Source organism: Pteronotus mesoamericanus, unplaced genomic scaffold, assembly GCF_021234165.1.
Source record: "Pteronotus mesoamericanus isolate MK-2021 breed Mesoamerican mustached bat unplaced genomic scaffold, CSHL_Meso_final contig_269, whole genome shotgun sequence".
Lineage (NCBI taxonomy): Eukaryota > Metazoa > Chordata > Mammalia > Chiroptera > Mormoopidae > Pteronotus > Pteronotus mesoamericanus.
Window position 1 is genome coordinate 1,481,719 of NW_026555114.1, and position 20,494 is coordinate 1,502,212.

At 35.6% G+C, this 20,494-nt stretch overlaps 1 protein-coding gene across 2 annotated transcripts in view; it reads left to right on the forward strand.

The window, feature by feature from the left end:
* Window positions 1-20,494, forward strand: part of BCAS3 (BCAS3 microtubule associated cell migration factor) — a 475,802-nt gene that overhangs the window by 10,670 nt on the left and 444,638 nt on the right. For both annotated transcript variants that reach the window (XM_054574853.1, XM_054574854.1), the window contains exon 5: window positions 7,764-7,870. In XM_054574853.1, the coding sequence (XP_054430828.1) occupies window positions 7,764-7,870 (107 nt within the window). The remainder of the gene's footprint in view (window positions 1-7,763; window positions 7,871-20,494) is intronic.

A 20,494-nucleotide genomic window follows, 5' to 3' on the forward strand; every position in this document is an offset into this window, starting at 1 on the left:
TATAATGAAATGACATTGAAGGAAACTTACTGTTTGAGGGCCTGCTGTGCATTTACATTATTATGCAGCCAGTCTCTAGAACTCTTCATCTTGTAAAACTGAAGTTCTATACCTGTTAAACAACAACTCCACATTCTATTCCCGCTAGCCTTTGACAGCCTCATTTGATAGTTCTACATTATGTCTATGAATTTGACTCTCCAAGGTACCTCATAAATGGTTTCATAGAGTATTTGTCTTTATATGACTGGCTCATTTCACTTAGCATAATGTCCTCAGGTTCATTCATATTGTAGCACGTGTAGAAATTTTCTTTTTAAGGCTGTAATATTCCTTTGTATTTGTATACTACATTTTGTTTAACCATTTGTCTCTCAGTGGTCACTTGGGTTGTGTCCATCTTTTGGCTTTGTGAATAATGCTGCTGTTAACATGGGTATACACCTACCTCTTTGAGTGCCTGCTTTCTATTTTTTTGAGTATATACCCATAAGTGTAAGCATTGGCTCATATGGTAATTCTGTTTTAAATTTTTTGAGGAACCACCATACTGTTTTCATGTGGGAATTTTTTTTTAACCCCCTTATATAGCTTGTGTAGATGTAAGAAACATCCAAACCTGTAAAGACTTTTTTTTTTTAGAATTTATTATTTATTTTTAGAGAGAGTGGAAAGGAGGGAGAGAGGGAAACATCTATGTGTGACAGATACCGTGACTGAGTGCTGCTTGTACGCCCCCAGCTGGGATGGGGACCCGGCCCACCAGCAACATTTAGGTTTGCAGGCCGGCATGCGATTCACTGAGCCACACCAGCCAAGGAAAACCTGTGGAGAATTTTTATAACAGTTTATTTGAGCTGGGGAGCAAGATTTCAGATTCTTCAGAGAATAAGTTTTGCAGCTTCTTTAATGCATTTGAAATTAGGAGTACAGGAAAGCAGGAACAAGGCAGGGATTGGATTACAGGATATTTAATGAGATTATGTGTTCTCTTGAGTATGGTCACCCTTTAGAAAGAGAGGTCTGAAAAGAGGCATTTCAAACCTAGATGTACAAAAACACTGGAAAGGGCTTGCTTAAGGCAAAGATAAGCCTTTTAATGAAGAAGTTGAATGCCTGGGGTGTGACTGTGACCTGCCCATGTAGAGATTTATGACCAGATCACCCTGTGGGGTTACTTTTCATGGAATCCCTTTTTTTATCCATAGTGGGAAGGATAGTGGCTTGATGTGTCAAGTCTTCCACTCCTCATCACTTCTTCCTGAATTCTTGCTTCTCTCTTTGATTTCTAACAAGGTTGGAACAGTGATTGCTCAAACTCTCTCTTCATACCTTTATGGTCACACTATATGATCTAGAAGGAAAAAGTGTTCTTTGGGAATCCAGAATGCTCAGTCTGGATCACCTTCTGGTTGTTGAAATAGTTGCACTAGCCAAGAATGTAGTGCTAGAATTGGCTCATCTGGTAATGTGCTTATCTCTGCTTGATGGGTGGCAGGGGGCGGGGTTAAGGTCAGTTACCAGAAGAGGGGGAGGCACAGAGTTGGAAAATGTGTGAAGTCTATAGAGATAATATTTACTTCAAGATGCTGCTGAGCTGGTGTACTTGGGTTCCCATTTCAAATAACTTCTAGACATTTTCACTTAAATGTCCCAGAAGTGCCTCACAGTCTTGGTCCTTTTCTCATCTTACTATGTCCCCTCATAAGCTATGCTTCAACCCCACTTGCCTTTCAGATCATTGAAGGTATTGAACTTTTCATGCCTCAGGATCTTTGTACAGGGGGCCTTTTGGCTAAAACATCCTTTTCTGCCTTAATCTCTTTTTTCACACGTTGGCATGTACTAGAAATGACTGCACAGGTGTTAGACTGGGTATTGGCAGTATGTTGCTGCTATTAATACACACCCAGAATACAGAAAAAGCTGGTTTGGAAGGAAAGATTTAATTTCATTTTACACCTTGATTTTTAAGGCAAGCAGAAAACCCAGTATCCCTCTTCTTCTTACCAATTGCAGACATTTTTCTAGGGAGGGAAAATGGAGTAAGGGAGGTATGTGGGGAGGTTCACAGATAACTTACAACCGGACAAGGTTTTGAAGGGTTGGTGAACTGAAGGAGAACATTGCAGTTGGCAAAAAATGCAAAAGAGTGCAATATCTCTATGGGAAAGACTATAAAGTCCATATTTAGGGGTGAAATGAGAAAAAAAGAAACCAGCTAAGGAGATGAGGATCAGTTCTGGACAGAGTAACCAGTTATGATGGTAGGATCAAGAATATAAAGATGGAGAAAAGTCAATAAATAAGGGTTACTTAAAACCATAACAATTCTGAAGGATAATATAAAATGTTTATAAAATTAAGAATTTCAAAGAAAAATAATGGAAGTCTGCTGTACCACCATCCAGAGAAAGAAAAATAGCATAATCTAAATGAACAGAAATGAGATTTTGTTCATATAATGACCTCAGGGGTTTTATATGTGGCCTCTGAGCTCTTCTAAAAGTAACAACCTGTGTTCAAGTGGTAGTTGTAGTAGAAGGATGACCGGATTATGTATTAAGAGTTCTTAGATTTCCCCTCAGCTCTGAGTACTTTATACCTAAGTTGCGCTTGTCAATGATAGAATGAAATTGGTTCCGGCTCTGCATATAAAACAGTATTGCTGTGTGTCAGATCGGATGATGTATACACCAAAGGACACTGAAAATTATAAAAAAAAAAAAAACACCATTAAATGTTAGCTACAAAGAGAATTAATTGGTCTCTCAGAAAATAAGTTTATAATTCTGAATTTTGCTGGAAATATAGAAACATGTGGTATTACCCTTATGTCAGTAAATTCCTGTAAAAAGAAAATCAGCCTTAAAAAATTACTAATTATAAGCAATGTTAAACGTTTTCATCTTATTATTTGGGCAACTGGAAGTCACTTATGTAGAGGATGGAGGTGAGGAGGTATGTCATTATTTGTGTTTTAAAGCTAGCACTGGGACTGTAGTATGGGTTTTGGATACCACAAGCTTTTTATGCTTTTGGAATAGGGTGGGACAGGGTGGTGTTGGAAGGAGAGAGCTGTTTAGGAAGACAGGGATTAGTGGGATATTTATTGCTGGGGGGAAGGAACAGGGCGGTTCCTGACCTTACTTACTATTCACCAAAAGAGGAAACTCTGGAAGGTCAGGATTGGGTAGAAAAGGTTTTTGAGTGGAATTTACTTTTCCATTGAGACACCCAAAGACCCATTTTGAGGACGTCGCTAGCAGATACTCACTGAAGCTACGGGATCACCTAGGGGAGGGCACACTGTGAGAAGACAAGGGAGTTTAGGAATTGTCAAGGTAAGAACCATCCAAATCTGTAGAGAATTTTTATGAGTTTATTTGAGCCAAACTGACAGTTGCTGGGAAGCAAAATCTCAATGGATTGAGATACTGCTCTGGAAAAATGGCAGTTTTACCATTTATTTTATACAGTAGAATCTCTTTGGTGATAAATTAGGGAGGAGGGAGGAAGCTAAATGGGGAAGTCCCTGAAAAATAAAAGGGATAGACACGCACTTAATTTTTAACAGTTAACAATTGACAATCAACATGATAACAATGATGGGTTCTGTTCCACTGGCTCTGGTGGGAGGTTGTGCCCTGAGGGGTCTGGAAAAAGGGGATTCCCCTGACATTCCCAAGGTATGTTCTGCAGATGAAAAAAGACAACAGACAGGCTATGATAAGGTAAAGATTGACCTTTGTCAAAGAAGATACTGGCCTTGGACAAGACTACCTGCCATGAAGTTTTAATTTCAGACCATTCTATGTGGTTAATTTTGGTCTCTGAGTTTGTAAGCCCACTATGGAGGCCTCCCCTGAGCTTGTCAGGTTTAATATGTGGTCCCTTTTTTGTCCACAGGATTAGCTTTGAAAAATAACTCTAAAATTTAAAGACTAGATAGAAAAGGAGGAACCTGCAGAGGATGACTAGAGAGATATGAGAAAAACAAGAAGTTTATGCCTGGGAAATTACTTAAAGGAGAAAATGATGAGCATTGGTCATAGGTGCTGAATAGTCTAATAAAATATGCTTGAAAAATATATGTTGGATCCAACAGTATTAAAAAACAAAATTCAACTGAATGAATTGCTGTAAGTGATTCCTGAATTGGATAGCATCCCTTCCAGCAACTAGAAGGGCTTATACAAAATGGAAGGTTTTTACAGAAAGAAGGGTGGGCAAGGGAGCTATTAACAAAAGATAAGAAAGGATTACTTTTGGGCCAGACATCTTTTCTTTGGGGAAAATAGATAGGGGAGAGTGTTCATTATGCAGATTGCCTGTTTCTGTATGGGGTGGGCCTTGGAGAGGGCCTTTCCAACCGATTACCTTAATGGTGCTGGACCATAAAATTCCAATCCAGTCTGTTTCTGGGAGTGGTTGAAACTGCAGTTAAGTCAGGTATTAAAAATTAGCTTTGGTATGGGGCCATTAGCATTGAGTGGTGCTTTTGGGCTGTGATTTTCTCTTTAACAACAACTTGGAGATTATTGGTAACTATAGCAAAAGTCACGTGGAAGGAGTGTTAGGTGCAGAAGCCATCCTGAAATATATTTTCAGTGAGTGAGAGATGAAAAATAGATGACAGTTATCAACAACCCAATCAAGGAGTTTAGCTTTTAGGAGAGGAGAGTGATGAAGCCAAATAAAAAGAGATATTATTGCTTTAACTTATGATTTTTAAAAACCTTAATTATTATGCAAATATATCATGGTAAATAGCACAAAACAAAAGTATAGATAAGTGAATGGATTTTTACAAATCCAACACCTGTGTTACCATCACCTAGGGCAGGGGTGTCCAACCTTTTGGCATCTCTGGACCACACTGGAAGAAGTTGTTTTGAGCCACACATTAAATACACAAACACTAATGAAAACTGATGAGCAAAAAAAAGGTCATTGCGTATCACAGATAAGCAAAAAAGGTCCTCACATAATAACCCTGATTATGCAACAGTCCTTTCGATAATCTTTTAAAATTCTAGAGCCCTGCCTGGTGTGGCTTAGTGGCTTGAGTGCTGACCTTTGAACCAAAGGATCTCTGGTTTGATTCCCAGTTAGGGCACGTGCTTGGATTGCAGGCCAGGTCCCTGGTGGTGGAGGCACGAGAGGCAACCCCGTGTTGATGTTTCTCTGTCTCTCCCTCCTTTTCCCTCTCTTTAGGAATAAATAAATAAAATCTCAAAAAAAAAAATTAAAAAAAAGAATTGTTGAGCAGGACCCAAGTTTGTGATCACTAATATAGAAAATATAAATATCTAAGTAATAAAACTTAGTAATAAAACTAAGTCATATTTTAAGTAAATTTATGATTTTGTGTTGGGCCCCATTCATAGCCATCCTGGGCTGCATGCAGCCCGTGGGCCATGGGTTGGATACCCCTGACTGAAGGTAAGAAGTAGAATATTGCTAACTGTCCGGCGATTTTGAATTTCATATAGATAGAATTATTCAGTATATAGTCTTTTGAGTATGGCTTTTTTTTGCTCATCATGCCTGTGAGGTTCATCCATGTTATGGTATATGGTAGTAGTTCATTGTTTTCTTTTCTGTGCTGAATAGTATTCCAGTGTAGCGATGTAACACTGTGTTTGTTCTGTTGATGCACATTTGGATTGATTGCAGCTTTTGGAACTTTTCAAATAATCTGGCTATGAATATCCTTTGCATGTGTCGTAGTGTGTATGAATGTGCTCATGCTTCTAATGAGTACGTATACCTATGGAAGTGCTTGGACCAAAGGTGTGGGACCTTCAACTTCAGTATGTTGTCAAGCTGTTCTCCAAAGTGGTTGTACTAATTTACATTCACCAGCAGTGAATAAGCAACCCATTTGCTCCACATCCCATCACTCAGTTTTTGTTATTGTGGTTTTAATTAGCATTTCCTTGATTACAACAAATGAGGTCGAGCCACTTTCATGTTTATTGATCATTTGACTATCTTCTTTTGAAGTGCTTTTTCCTGTCTCTTGCCTATTTTTCTAATGACTTATCTTTCATATTGATTTTTAATTGTTATATGGCTGGATGAATCCTTGTGGGGTTATGCTTGCTGCAAGTCTCCCATGCTGTGGCTTGTCTTTTCAGTCTTGTGGTAAGAGTGGCTCATGATTAACAGAAGTTCTTCATTGTAATGTAAAAAATAGTGTTGTAGAATTGGCCAGTCTTTTATGTTAAAGAGTGTGCGTGTGCGTGTGTGTCTACGTTCTGTTAAGAAATCTTTCCCTGTACTGTGATCATGAAAATACTTTTCTGTATTATCTTTTATACTTTAATGTTATATGTCATTTATATCTAAAATCCACTGGTACTGATTTATTTTTTTAAGATAAATTTTGAAAGATAGGAGGCACTTCATGATGTTTAAATGCTCTTTAGGAATTGAAGACGTAGAGAAGGAATGATTGGAAAAAGGTCCCGGAGAGGGTGGAGGTTGGGATCCAAAGCACAGATGGAGGGATTTGCTTTAGACAGAAGGAAAGACAACTCTTGGTAATAGGATGTAAGGTGGAGAGGCTACACATCCGTCTTTGGCAACAGGAAGTTTCTAGTTTCCCTGTGCAGGATGAAATATTACCCTATGAGTGAGGAGAGAGCGGGTGGAGTGAGGGCTTAGATAAGACTTGAGAAAGTCATTGAAGAAATTGTAGAGTAAGTTCTAGGAACACAATAAATTTGTTGTGCAGTTTTGAGGGTCCAGTTGAAGTTTGTGGAGATTGTTTAATTTATATTGGTACTAATTCTGTCTCACTGATTTTTCTATGTCAGTTATTGGCTGCTATGGAACATACTAGAATAGTGGGCAGTTGGGTTCATCTAGGATTGGGGTTTAGCTATTTGGGTGCCATGCAAAGATCTGACACAAAGGGATAAGAAGAGGTAGATTATTGACAGAAATTACTGAGATGATCGATCAAAGAATGTAAGATGGGAGAAAAGTCTAAGATTAGACTAAGGGGAGAAAGAAGAAGTGTCAGTAAACTGGAATTTCAATAAAGTCAAGGAGTGAATTGTAATGGAAGATAAAGTTGTGACCTGAGAATAGGATGCTAGAAATAGTAATTTCTTAGGTGCAATAGTTTTGTCCAATGAGAATATTCTATAATACTGATTATATAACTGGTGCTTAATATTAACTGATGTGAATTGGAAAAGTTGGTTACACAAATACATATAATTATTTCATAGGGGACTATATGCCCAGTATCTTCAGACATACCAAGATTAAATTCTGTTATATAAAGGAACATAAATTTTCTTCCCCTGCTGACTTTACAAATATTAGAAATTCTAGATGATTATTACACTTTTGAGCTGAATTTACAAATATTAGAAATTCTAGATGATTATACTTCTCATGGTTATGTTTATTTAATTTTGGTACAATATTGCATTTTCATTTGTTATTCACAGATGGTTTTGTTTCTGATATGAATATTCCCTAGTTCTCTAGTGAGAACTTTAATTTTTAGAAATCTTACTTGTGCTGATAATTATAGATATGCTGTTTAAATGAAAAACTACTATTTTCATGATTTCAGCTTCCAGTTCAACTTTCTTTTAAATGATGTCTTCCAAATAGTTCTGCACTTATTTATTGAGAAACAGTCGAAACAGTTGTAGCACTAGTGGCATTAAAGAAGTGTGTTGCTTTTTTTGACTGACAATATGTCTTTCTAATTCCTCTGTTACTTAATTCTAATGTAGATACATCAAGAAATCTGGAATTTCATGAAATACACAGCACTGGGAACGAGCCACCTTTGCTGATTATGATTGGCTACAGTGATGGAATGCAGGTCTGGAGCATCCCTGTAAGTATGAAGATGGTTCCTTTCCTAAAATATAATACTTTCCAGAATGCTAGCTGATTTGAAATCTGGTGACACTTTCAGAAAGGTCTCCATTTATTTCACGATAGTTGCCTAAGATACTGCTGTGGGTGCAGCACCATACTAGGCACAAGGAAGGAAGGACGTGCAAAATCAGAAAAGCTGTAAACATTTTGTGAAATGGACCAGGAATTGTGGTAATCACTTGACATGCCAGATCTCATTTTTTGTAATGGTAACTTGATTAAGTAGGTATTCACCACCATCCCCCCATTTTACAGATGATTAAACAGGCTTACAGAGCCTGTTTATATATATTATATTTATATATAGTATAAAAGTAATATATGTGAATTATGTATCTTTTATATATTTATATAATAATATAAATATATATAATTGTTAAAGCTTGAGCTTCCTCTTTGCCTTGACGTCTGTCAACAAATAGTGTTACGGATCAAAATGTAGTCTCTATTAATAAGAAAAAATTATGTTTACAAAATCCTTTTCTCTGATCACAACATAGAAATAATTCTCTTGGAAGAAAAATAAAAGCTCAAGCTTTAACAATTTATATATTATATAAATATATTTAATATCCTTTAAATATTAACAGTCATTATTAAAAATGTTTTTAACTAGTTAAAACATTCACTTCATACAACATTCAGGAGATATACTTGTAAAAGGGTAAAAATCTCCCTCCCATTCTTGTTCCCTTTTTCCCCTACCTTGAGGCAATCAGGTTTTCTAGTTTTTTACGTGCCCTTGTAGCTATATCTTATGCAAAAAATATATATAATTATATTTCTCCCACTCTGTTCTTTTGTAACAGATGGTAGTATATTAGTTTGTACCTCACTGTTTTTTACTCATAAAGTCAGTATTCCAGGAGTTGCTTCATTGAAGTTAATAGTTGCATATAATCTATTTGGAGTTCCTTAATTTATGTATCTGGTTCCATATTTCTGAAAACCGTAAATGTACTTTTTTAAAAACTAGAGACAGTAATGAAATACATGAACCTGAACAAAGGTTATTTTGTATCTGTATATCTGTAAAGTGTGAATTCCAATTTTGATAAATGTTTCAAATTGACAAATATGATCCCAGTTTACCATTAAAATCCTACATGTTCCTCTTGGGGATGCTCAAAAATAAAATGCCCTAAAAGAGAAAGAAGCTTGCCAGAGTCACAGCTCAGTGAAGTGTAGTAGGGATTGCATACTTTGGCTCATAGTTATTTACATTCTGGTTTTGGGCATGGCCTAAATATGGCATCTACTCAGTAAATGGGGGGTGGGGCGGTGCGGGCAGTGGACTTCTATTCTGTGCTGCTTTTGCACTTGGAGCGTTGGGGCCAATAGAATTTTAATTTGTGCGTTTAATAAATGTATTCACCAAACTTGTTTGAAGCCCCTTGTGTGTGGTTCAGCTAGAATTCCCCCGACATTTTTATGTTGTTGTTATTCTTTTGGGTAATATTGTTACTTCTTAAAATATTTATAATCAAACAAATATTGCTGCAAATTTAATAGAAATCAGGATATTTTTGAGTGCAGGGTTTTGGCTTCAGTGGTATAAGGATTTAAGTGACCAGCATGCTGGGCTTCATAATTCTTTAACATTTGAAGTAAAATATTATTTATTCTTTGGTGAATTACTTGTGATGAACTTTAGTCTTCCATTTAATCATATAACTATTAAGTATGGAATATTTAGGATTTGGGGTTTTATATTTGTAGTTTTTAAAGATTGGTTTTATTTTGTGAAGGTAGAAGATTCCTGCGGATACGGCATGGAATTAGTGTCCTCTTTCTTTAGCCTTTTGGAATGTGTAGTTGACATTTTTCAAGGCCCTGAAATATTCTTTGTAATTTAAGTACCATGCCAAAGGAGTGGATAAAGGACTTGAAATCTAGCCGTGGTTTTTAAATTATTTTTCTTCCTACCAAGAGAACTATTTCTATGTTGTGACCAGAGGAAAGGATTTTATAAACATAATTTTTTCTTATTAATAGAGACTACATTTTGATCCATTACACTATTTGTTGACAGACTTCAAGGCAAAGAGGAAACTCAAGCTCTAACAAGAAGGTTGAACCATGTGTGGTTAGGGGGGTTGACTGGATTGAGCACATTCCTTTTGTGGTACTCAGGCTACCCACTTGTGTTGGTTATAATTAGAGGCATCACTTTTAATAGTTCCAAAGGTAACTTGTGCTTAGCTCCGAGTAACTTAAAGGTTTTCTGAGTAACTTAAATTACTTCTGTTTGTTTACTTTTTTATTTATTGATTTGAGAGAGAGAGAGAGATTGTTCCACTTACTTATGCATTCATTGCTTGCTTCTTGTATATGCCCTGACCGAAGATCGAACCCATAACCTTGGCATATTAGGACAATGCTCTGACCAACTGAGCAACCCAGCCAGAGCCTAAATTATTTCTCTAAAGTAGTTTTTATGCCCAGATTGTATTTTGAGAGACTTGAATAATCTTTTCTTCATGGGTACTGCAGTAGTATAGCCCTGTGAGGACTGTTTCAAAAATTAGGTTGCAGTGTTGGAAAACAAGCTCCTTCTTTTGCATTGAGTGAGCTCTTACTATGTTCAAAGATCTTTATATGTACATTATCTCATCTACTGTATACTGTGAGGTAGAAGTTACCCTGTTTTACAGGTAGTAAGGTCACACAACTTGTAAAAGGTAAAATTGGAATTCAAACTCAATTCTGTCTGACTTCAAATTCGGAGTACATGATCTAAGGACTATACTTCATTCCTTCCCAAATGTGATCGCAGAAGATATGTCATGCAGGTAGTTTGACAGTTTTAGTTTTCATTGTAAAAGGTTATGATGTTCCTTCAAATATTCATCTTTTATAGACTACTGTGACTGTTATCCATTACTTTAATCAAACCCTTCTGAAACTTGTTTATCACTACTCAGTTACTCAGTAATCATTTAAGTGTTCCCATGTGCCAGACAGTGGGGAGCTAATATTGGTCAACATAGAAGTAATCTGGGCTCTTAGGGATCTTTGCAGACCATAAATTGTATTTTCTTTCTTTAAATTTTATTTAACTTATTGGGGTGCTATTATTTAATAAAATTATATAGGTTTCAGGTGCACAGTTCTATAATACATCTTCTGTATGGGGTTGGCCAAAAAGTTTGTTTAGTTTTTTTCCCATAAAATAAAAGACACATTTTTCATTTTCACCAGTAACTATTGATTTGGATATTTTGAGCATTTCAGCTATCTCTCGTGTGGTCTAACATTGATTGTTGTCAATTAAAGTCTCAGTTTGATTGCTGTCAACTTCAACTGGTGTACCCAACTGTGCAGCATCATCCAGTGAGAAATCTTCAGCGTGGAACTTAACAAACCACTTCTGACACGTTCAATCAGTCACAAATTCACCAATTTTGATAAGTTTTTTTTTTTTAAACATACGCTGGTATGACAGTTGTCACAATGCAATCTAACAATATTGTTTTGAATCATGTTAAAGACAGCTAAGCGCTATTAGAGCCATCTTATGTAAAACAGCAAATGGACTTTTTGGCCAGCCCAATATGTTATGTTGTGTGTTCAGCACTCCAAGTTAAGTCTCCTTACAGCACTACTTAACGCCCTTCACGGTCTTCTGTCTCTTCCCTGCCCCTCTGGCAATCATCGTACTGTTGCCTGTGTCTATGAGGGTTTTTTTTTTCTTTGTTTAATCCCTTCACCTTTTTCATCCAGCCCTCAACCCTCACCCCTCTGACAGCTGTCCATCTGTTCTGTGTATCTGTGAACCTGTTTGTTTGTGAGGTTATTTTGTTCATTAGATTCCACATATAAGTGAAATCATATGGTACTTGTTTCTCTAACTGGCTTATGTCACTTAGCATAACACTCTCCAGGTCCGTCCATGCTGTTGCACAAGGTAAGATTTCCTTCTTTTTAAAACCAAGTAGTAGTCCATCGTGTAAATGTCTTACAGGTTTTTTATCCACCCATCTACTGACGGGCAGTTGGGTTGCTTCCAAATCTTGGCTATTGTAAATAACACTGCAGTGAACATAAGGGTGAATATATTTTTTTCAGATTAGTGTTTTAGGTTTCTTTGGATATATTCCCTGAAGTTTAATTGCTGGGTCATAAAGCAGTTCCATTTTTAATTTTTTGCGGTAACTCCATAGTGCTTTCCACAGTGGCTGCACCATTCTGCATTCTCACCAACAGTGCTCGAAGGTTCCCCGTTCTCCAAATCCTTGGCAACACTTGTTGTTTGATCATTTACTGATGATAGCCATTCTGACAGGTGTCTATATGTCTGTTTTTATGGCAGTACTATGCTGTTTCTTTATTATTATTATTATTTTTTTACCTTCACTTAAGGACATTTTTATTAGGGAAAAGGAGGGAGGGAGGGAAGGAGAGAGGGTAAAAGAAAGAAAGAGAGGGAGAAACATCAGTATGAGAAACATTGGTTGGCTGCCTTCTCATACACACCCTGACCTGGAATTGAATGCTCAGCCTTTTGGTCTATAGGATGACACTCCAGCCAACCGACCCACACTGACCAGGGCAGTACCATGCTGTTTTGATTACTATGGCATTGTAGTATAGTTTGATATCAGATAGTGTGATTCCTCCAGCTTTTGAGTAAGTGTAGGTGAAGAGAATGTTAAATCTGTGTCCAAATCATAACACAGTTTTGCTTCAATTTTGTGCACAGTTCTCCTTTCTGTAGATTTTACCTAACTGTCCTACCTATGAGTCTCAGATTGAGAAAATAAATGTATCTTCGTTAAACATTTAAAAAAAGTTACCTATATAAGAGGTGCACAAATATGAATGAAGCTTAGGTGGCACCCAGGAATATAGTTAAGTAGAGTTAACTCAGAAGCAGAACTGGGCAGAAGTACTTTCTCTGTTTCCCAGTCCCCACCACTTTGTATATGAGATGGCTCCAGGAAAACCGCAGTTCTCCTAGCTTTCCCAAGCTGCCAGGCCCCTGGTTTCAACACATCTCATGTATCATAAATGATTATCTGTTGTGCCGATGGTCTGGATAAACAGGCCCTATTCCCACCCATGCCTAACATTATCATTGCTCTTTTTGGTAATGTAAACATGGACTCTTTTGTTTATAATCCATAATTTTTTAGAAAAAATACAAACTTATACATGTACATGGACTAAAACCCAAATACTTTTATGGGAATCATGGAAAAAACAGCAGCTCTGTATTCTTCCTTTCTTAATTCTTTCATTTCTATTAGATGTTATCTTACTATGTGTTTTAGTTATTTGAAAGCATCATACTTACATTTTCAATTGTGTTTCTCCCAGTATTACACATAGATTGACTTGTCATGAAGTGTGAAGACTTAAGAGGTGTTCATTTATTCAACACATGTCTGGGATAAAATGTATATTTTGAGCAAAATAGATGTGATTTTTGATCTAATAGAGATAGTAAGAGAGGTAGATTTAAGTAAAACTAAATTAATGTACAATTTAAATTGTAATGTGAAGAAAATAGAACAATAAAATATGATAGTAAGGAATTGACACAGAAGTTAATAAAGACTTAGGCAGAGAAAGAACAGCAAAAAGTTAAGTCAGAGGCTTTAAGGTGGAAATGTACTTTTCTCTATAGCTGGACATTGATTTAGATTTCTTAAGTTTTTTTCCTTAAAGAATATTGAGATAAATCTCCTTTTTTTCAGTTAAGTATAGGAAAACTTTATTTTGGTCACACTGGGAAAAATATTAAGGCTTCATTAAAAATATTCCACGAGGCTCAAATTCCTCATTTTAACCTGAACACCTCTGGGCTGTGCTGGCCTGTGAATATTGAGATAAATGTCTTTATGATCATGTAATTTGGAGAGATCAGTAAAAGTAGAACTAGTAGAGTTCTTGATAGAATTGTCAAAAATTGCATTCTTTAAAGCCATGCCATTTATACTTGCCATGTTCCTTTATTAATTCATTCACGTAGCTAAGATTTATTGCCTTTTACATGCCAGGGCCTGTTCAAGGTACTGGGCAAACAACGAGCAAAAGAAAACCTTTTTTTTTTTGGTGGAATTGCCAGGTGGGGTGGAGGGCGGTGAAGATGATAAACAAGCATGTACCATGCTAGATGGTGGTAAGTATTATGGTGGGGTGGTTGGTAGTGCTGTATTATACAGGGTGTTCTGGGAAAACCTCTTCCAAGGACCCTTTGAGCAGGAGTGTGGAGGAGTGATCGAGGGACATTCAGTGCCCATCCTCTGTGACAGGATTATGTTTTCTATGTTCAAGACCAGCTAGGAGGCAATGTAGCTAGAGCTGGGTGGGCAAGGTTAAGAATGTTAGGAGGTGGTAGCTGAGAGATGGTAGTAGGCTAGAGCTCTGTTAACCATTGTAAGGACTTCAAAAATTTTAATATAGAGCAAAGTTGAAACAAATTTATAGTGAAAATAGGTACCCATTACCTAGATTGTACCATTAAAATTTTACTGTACTTGCTTTATTTCATATCCATCTATACATTTTATTTTATTTACTGATATTAGAGAGAGAGAGAGACATCAGCTTCTCTTTCCACTTATTTATGTAATCATTGGCTGATTCTTGTGTGTGCCCTGACTGGAGACCCACCCTGCAGCCTGCTGTATTAGGATGATGCTCTAACCAACTGAGCTACCCAGCCCGGGCCCCCATCTATCATTTTATTAGACACATTTCAAAGTAAATTGCAAACATCAGCATATTTTTTCCTTAACTATTTTTGTGTGCATGTTATTAACTCAATATATGTTAGTTTTTGTTAAGTAAAATTTACATGAATTTTACACAAATACACGAATCTTAATATGTAAATGTCCTGAGCTTTGACAGGTAGCATACACCTAAGTAACCTCAAACTAGATACAGAACATGATTATCACTCAAGAAATTTCCCTCATGCCTATTCCCATTTAATTTTTCCTTCACCCCAATATAGAATCAAACACTATTCCCATTGTTTTCTACTATCCATTTGTTTCTCCTGTTTAAGAACTCCTGTACTAATACACAGTGGGCAGTCTCTTTGTGTAACGCTTCTTCCACTCAGCGTAATGTTTGTGAGATGCAGGAAACAAACTAAATTTGTTTGTTTCCTTCTATTGCTGAATAGTATTCCAAGGTATGAATATAACATAGTTTATCCCTTCTTTTGCTGAATAGTATTCCAAGGTATGAATATAACATAGTTTATCCCTTCTTTTAGTGATGGATAGCTGGGGTTTTTATAGCTTTTGCTTATTTTGATTAAAGCTGCTGTGAAAATTTTTCTCAAAAATTTTTTTTTGTAAACATATGTGTTCATTTCTCATAAATACCTACAAGTGGAACTCCTGCTTCATAAGGTAGCAATGTGGTTAGTTTTGTAACAAACTTCCAAACCTTTTCCTCAAGAAGTTGTATTGTTTTATATTTCCCTCAAACAATGGGTAAGTTGTCCCACATTCTAGCCAATGTGAAGTTGCTCATCTTTTTAATTTGAGCCATTCTGGAGGGTGATACCTTATGGTGTTAATTAGTATTTCTCTGATGACTAATAAGGTTGTGCACTTTTTCATATATTTTTTGGCCATTTGAAGATCTTGTAGGAATTTTCTTTCCAGTTTTTCTGACCATTAAAAAATTGAGTTGTAGAAGCCATTTGGAGGACTTTGAACAGAGGTAGATAGCAATGGCTCTTGGAAAAAAAAAATAGGAAAGCTATGATAAGGAGCAGATTTGGGTGGAAAGATAGTGAGTTTGATTTTAAATTTGAAGGCTGTGGACTGATGCTGGTCAGGGAAATGTCTATTACTGTACAAGGTATGTACAGAATATGAGAGTATCTTTCAGAAGCCTACAGTGATTTGCCAGTTGCACATGACCCAAACATGTGTTTGTAGTTTACAGAAGTGTTTGTCTGTGTCAGAATGTAAATTAAAAAAAAAAGTTGGGTTGACAGGCACTATCAAAAGGGGATCCAGTTGGAGGAGGATGACAGGTATTTATGATGAGTATGTTTTAGACACTGTGCAGTCAGTCATGTATTTCATTTAACACAAATAATATCTCTGTGATCATTAACATTCATGTTAGTGGTTGTAGTCTCTCCATGGACATGTAATGAGATACAAAAATTTCAAGGAGATGATTTGAAGTGCAGAATGAGGAGTTGGATATATTAATCTTTCAGTCAGTAGGAACTCATTAAAAAATCTCTGAGTAACAGAGATACATTCCCAAATCCACATTTAATAAAGATTGATCTTGCAGTGGCAGCAGCATGAATAGAGAATAAGACAAAAAGAAAAGGTTATGAGGCCAGTTAGGCGTCAATTCTAACATTGTCTCAATGTGAGATGCTGAGAAGATGAACTCATTTTGTTACGGTATTGTATGTCTTAAAACAGTAAAATTGTATCTTTTCTTTTTAGTTTTGAGTTAATAATTACTAAGTAATATGACGTTGTAACATGACGGTTATATAAAGCAAAAATTGCACGGTATCATAAGTAATAAAGGATACTCATTTAAAATTTTCGGTTGGCAAGAGACCCAAGGTAGTACTTTATAAGTCATGATATATTCTATACTTTTTTTGCTGTTTTTAAATGGCTAGTTTTCTCATCATCCTTGGAAATGCTTAATATATTAACTAACATTGAAAATGTATTCATTACAGCACTCAGAAGATAGCAGTTGTGTTGTATGAAACAGTGTATTTGTAGGTTTAGTAAGTTAACATTTGAAGTTTTCTTGGAACTTTGAGTATATTTCAAAGATGTAACACTAGGTGTCGCTAACACATTGAGCTAAGGCAAGTGCAGCTGTTTCCTTGAAAGGAAACATTTGCCCTAAAGCTTAATGCAGCTTGCTGCACTAACAGCTTTAGAGAAAACATGCAAAGGCATATTTGAGGTAAATACCAATTAGTTTATTATTTATTAAAGTTGGGTGTCAATAGACATTGCCATGTCAAGATTGCTAGCCAGGAAACAATTTTTATGGATTTCATTTGGGAGCAATATAAAGTCATTCATTTGGGTAGCTGGCAAGCTGAAAAAGTTTGAATATGAACCTCAGTGAAAAAACTGCCTTTGTAGAGAATAGGACCTTATTTTGTTTGGCCCAACTTCTTGTTATTGGGATAGAAGTAATGGATGGTTTTTTAGTCATCTGCTGTGGAAGAGGATTGGGTGACATGAAGTGAGTAAAAGCAGAAATGCAGATAATACAGAAATAACTTCAGGAATCCACCCATATTAGTGGAGGAAAATTTTTTTTTCTAAAGTATGTTTCTTAAGGTGTCACTTTAGAGAAATCTTGCATCTGAAGTTAAATCTTAACTTACGATTTAAGAGTGTTGTTATGTGACTTTTGTTGATTTAATATAGGTAGTCTGCTTTAAGTGAGTTTGAAATTTATTATTATAAATTGAAATCTTTCCTGTTTGAAATATTTTTGATGTTTTTCTACTCTAAAGCAAATATTTTTTGGACACAAGCTGACTTATGAGTTTGTGGAAGGCAGTTTTTTTTGTTGTTGTTGTGAAATTTATTGAATATAATGAATACAAAAAAATTACAGATCTTAAGCACACAGATTGAATTTGTGTAAATTTGTATAACCATCTGTACATCACTCAGCTCAAGATATAGAATGTTTTCGCTCACTCAGAAGAGTTCCTCATGCCACTTCCCTGTTGATACTGTTCTCCTTGTACCTTTAAGTAATCACTTTTCTGACTTCCGTTACCAGAAATTATTTTTTTCTATTGAATGTTGTAAAGAAAATGTGGTTATAGATAATTTAATCTGTATTCGTTTGTGTCTGTCTTCTTTTTCTTAACAGTATGACTGTGAGATTTTTCATGTTGTTGTAACAGTAATTTGTTCTTATTTTTGCTGTGTAGTATTTTATGAATACAATACACTTAAAAAAATCCATTATACAAGTAATAGAAAATTTTTATTGTTTCTGGTTTTGAGTATGATGAATAAAGCTGTTGTGAACATTCTTGTATATTTCTTGGTGGACATATATACCCCTTTCTCTTGGATATAGACCTAGGGGTGGGTTTGCTGTATTATAGTAGTGTGGTGTATGTTTAATTTTAGTAGGTATTGTCAAACAGTTTTCCAAAGTGGTTTCAATTTGCTCCATATTCTCAGTCTTTTGGTATTGTGAATCTTAAATTTTAATCATTCTTTTGGGTATGTGTTTGTATCTCATGGTGGCGTTTTTATTTTGCAATAATTTCAAACTTCCTGAATATTTTATAACTAGACAAGGAACTCCTGTTACTTATTAGCTTGATTTATTTATTTTGTTTACTTTTTAAGAGATTTTATTTACTTATTTTTAGAGAGGGGGGAGGGAAGGAGTGAGGGAGGGAAACATTGTTGTGTGAGAAAGAAGAGGTTGCCTCTCACACACCCCCAGCTGGGGACCTGGCCTGCAACCCAGGCATGTGCCCCGACTGGAAATCAAACTCGTAACCTTTTGGTTTGCAGACTGGCACTCAATCCACTGAGCCACACCAGCCAGGGCTAGATGTATTAATTACGGAGATTTTGCCTCATTTGCTTTATCATTCTCTCAGTTCATTTTTTCTGAACCATATCTGACTTTGCAGATTTTTTTCTGAACCACTTACAAGTTGGAGAAATTAGGTTCCCCTTTTCCATAAATAATTCAGTATATATTTCCTAAAAATAACTATATTATACAATCATAACATTATTATCAAAACCAGGACATTTAAGTTTGATATAATACTATTGTGTAATCCAGAGTCCATTTTCTGATTTCATCATTTGTCCTAGTCATCTCCTGTTATAGATTTTCTTATATTTTTTATTTCCTTAATGTCTTTTGATGAAACAAATCAGGTTCAGATTTTAAGTGTTTTATTCTATTGTCAATGCTTTGTGTATCGTTTTTACTCCAAGGCCATGAAGATACTCTCCTATATTTTTTGTTAGAAGGTTGTTGTTACTACCTTTAGGTTCCATTTGAAATAATTTCTTTTTGTGTATAGTATAAGATAGAAGTTAAGGCATTTAAAAAATATTTTTATTCCTATCTCTTCCAGTTTTTCTTTTTTTTTAAAGATTTTGTTTATTTATTTTTAGAGACAGGAAGGGAGGGAGAAAGAGAGGGAGAGAAACATCAATGTGTGGTTGCATCTTGCATGTCCCCGTACTGGGGACATGGCCCACAATCCAGGCATGTGCCTATACTGGGAATTAAACTGACAATCTTTGGTTCGCAGGTCGGTGCTCAAACCACTGAGCCACACCTGGTAGGGCTCGAGGCTTTTTTAAATTAAAAAACTAATAAAAACGATACCTGATTGAGCACCATTTTCTGAAAAGACCATTTTTTCCCCACTTAATTTCAATAACACTATATATATGCAAGTAGTTTTTGCTGTGTCTGTTTCTGCTCTTCTATTTTTGAGTTGATTTTTAAAATATTTTGAAATAGTTATAAACTCATAGGAAGTTGCAGGATATTTTTTGTAGTCCTGTGTGCCCCTTCACTCAGTTTCCCCAAGGGTGACATCTTACAGAAACTGTAGTACAATATCAAAACCAGGAAATAGACATTTACATTGATTTGAAAAAAATGTAGTTTCTTTTTTCCAGTTTTATTGATTTTTAACACCACAAATTAATTATAGTTTTGCCTGTTTTGAACTTTATATGGATTCACAGAATATGAATCTAGTCAGGTTTTTATCTGTAGACACCATGATTAATCTTGAAGCAGAGTCCCATTTGTTAAAAAAATTGGCCATATATTAATAATCTTCACCTCTGGCCTAGGGACCATTTACAGCTAGACAGAGTGTGCATGGATCATGTAGTTCTTATCTTGCTTACACCTTTGCTTTCTATCCTTTCTCTTTATGTGTATGTTTTTGGTTTTTAAAGAATATTGGTCAGATTGATGTGAACTGTCAAGAAATAATAAATGACAAAATGATTATTTTAAAGCGTTAATAGTACTTTAAAGAGGAAAGTATAAAACTATATGACATGGCACACAAATATGCAAAAACGTTGTAGGATAAGTGGCCTGGTCTGTGTCCTCTGTGTAGTACATGCTCAAAGCAGCTCCTTTAATTGTGACAATGAAAAAAATATCTTCAGACAGTGACAAATATCCTTTGATTGACAGCCTCCTCAGGTTGAGATCCACTGCTTTAGAGGAAATTCTGGTTTAAATACTGAGATAGATATGTATAATTTGATAGGAAATGGTGTTTTTTGTAATTAAGATTATCAGAGGTTTATTGTGAATGTATATATATTTTAGTAAGAATTGCTTTTAAATGGGACTGAAATATCTTCATTATTTTTAAATATTAAAATTAAAGTGCTATCCATTTTAAACCTACTCTTTTCAATATTTATTTGAGTTTATTGTCAGTAATCAGTTGTCTCATTTTCCTGAGAAGAATGAGTTAATAGGAAATAATAGTATTCAGAAGACTTCTAAAAGAAATTGAACTAGTATTTCTATTTTGTAAATTGCACTCACATTCATTATAAAATTGCACTCACATTCA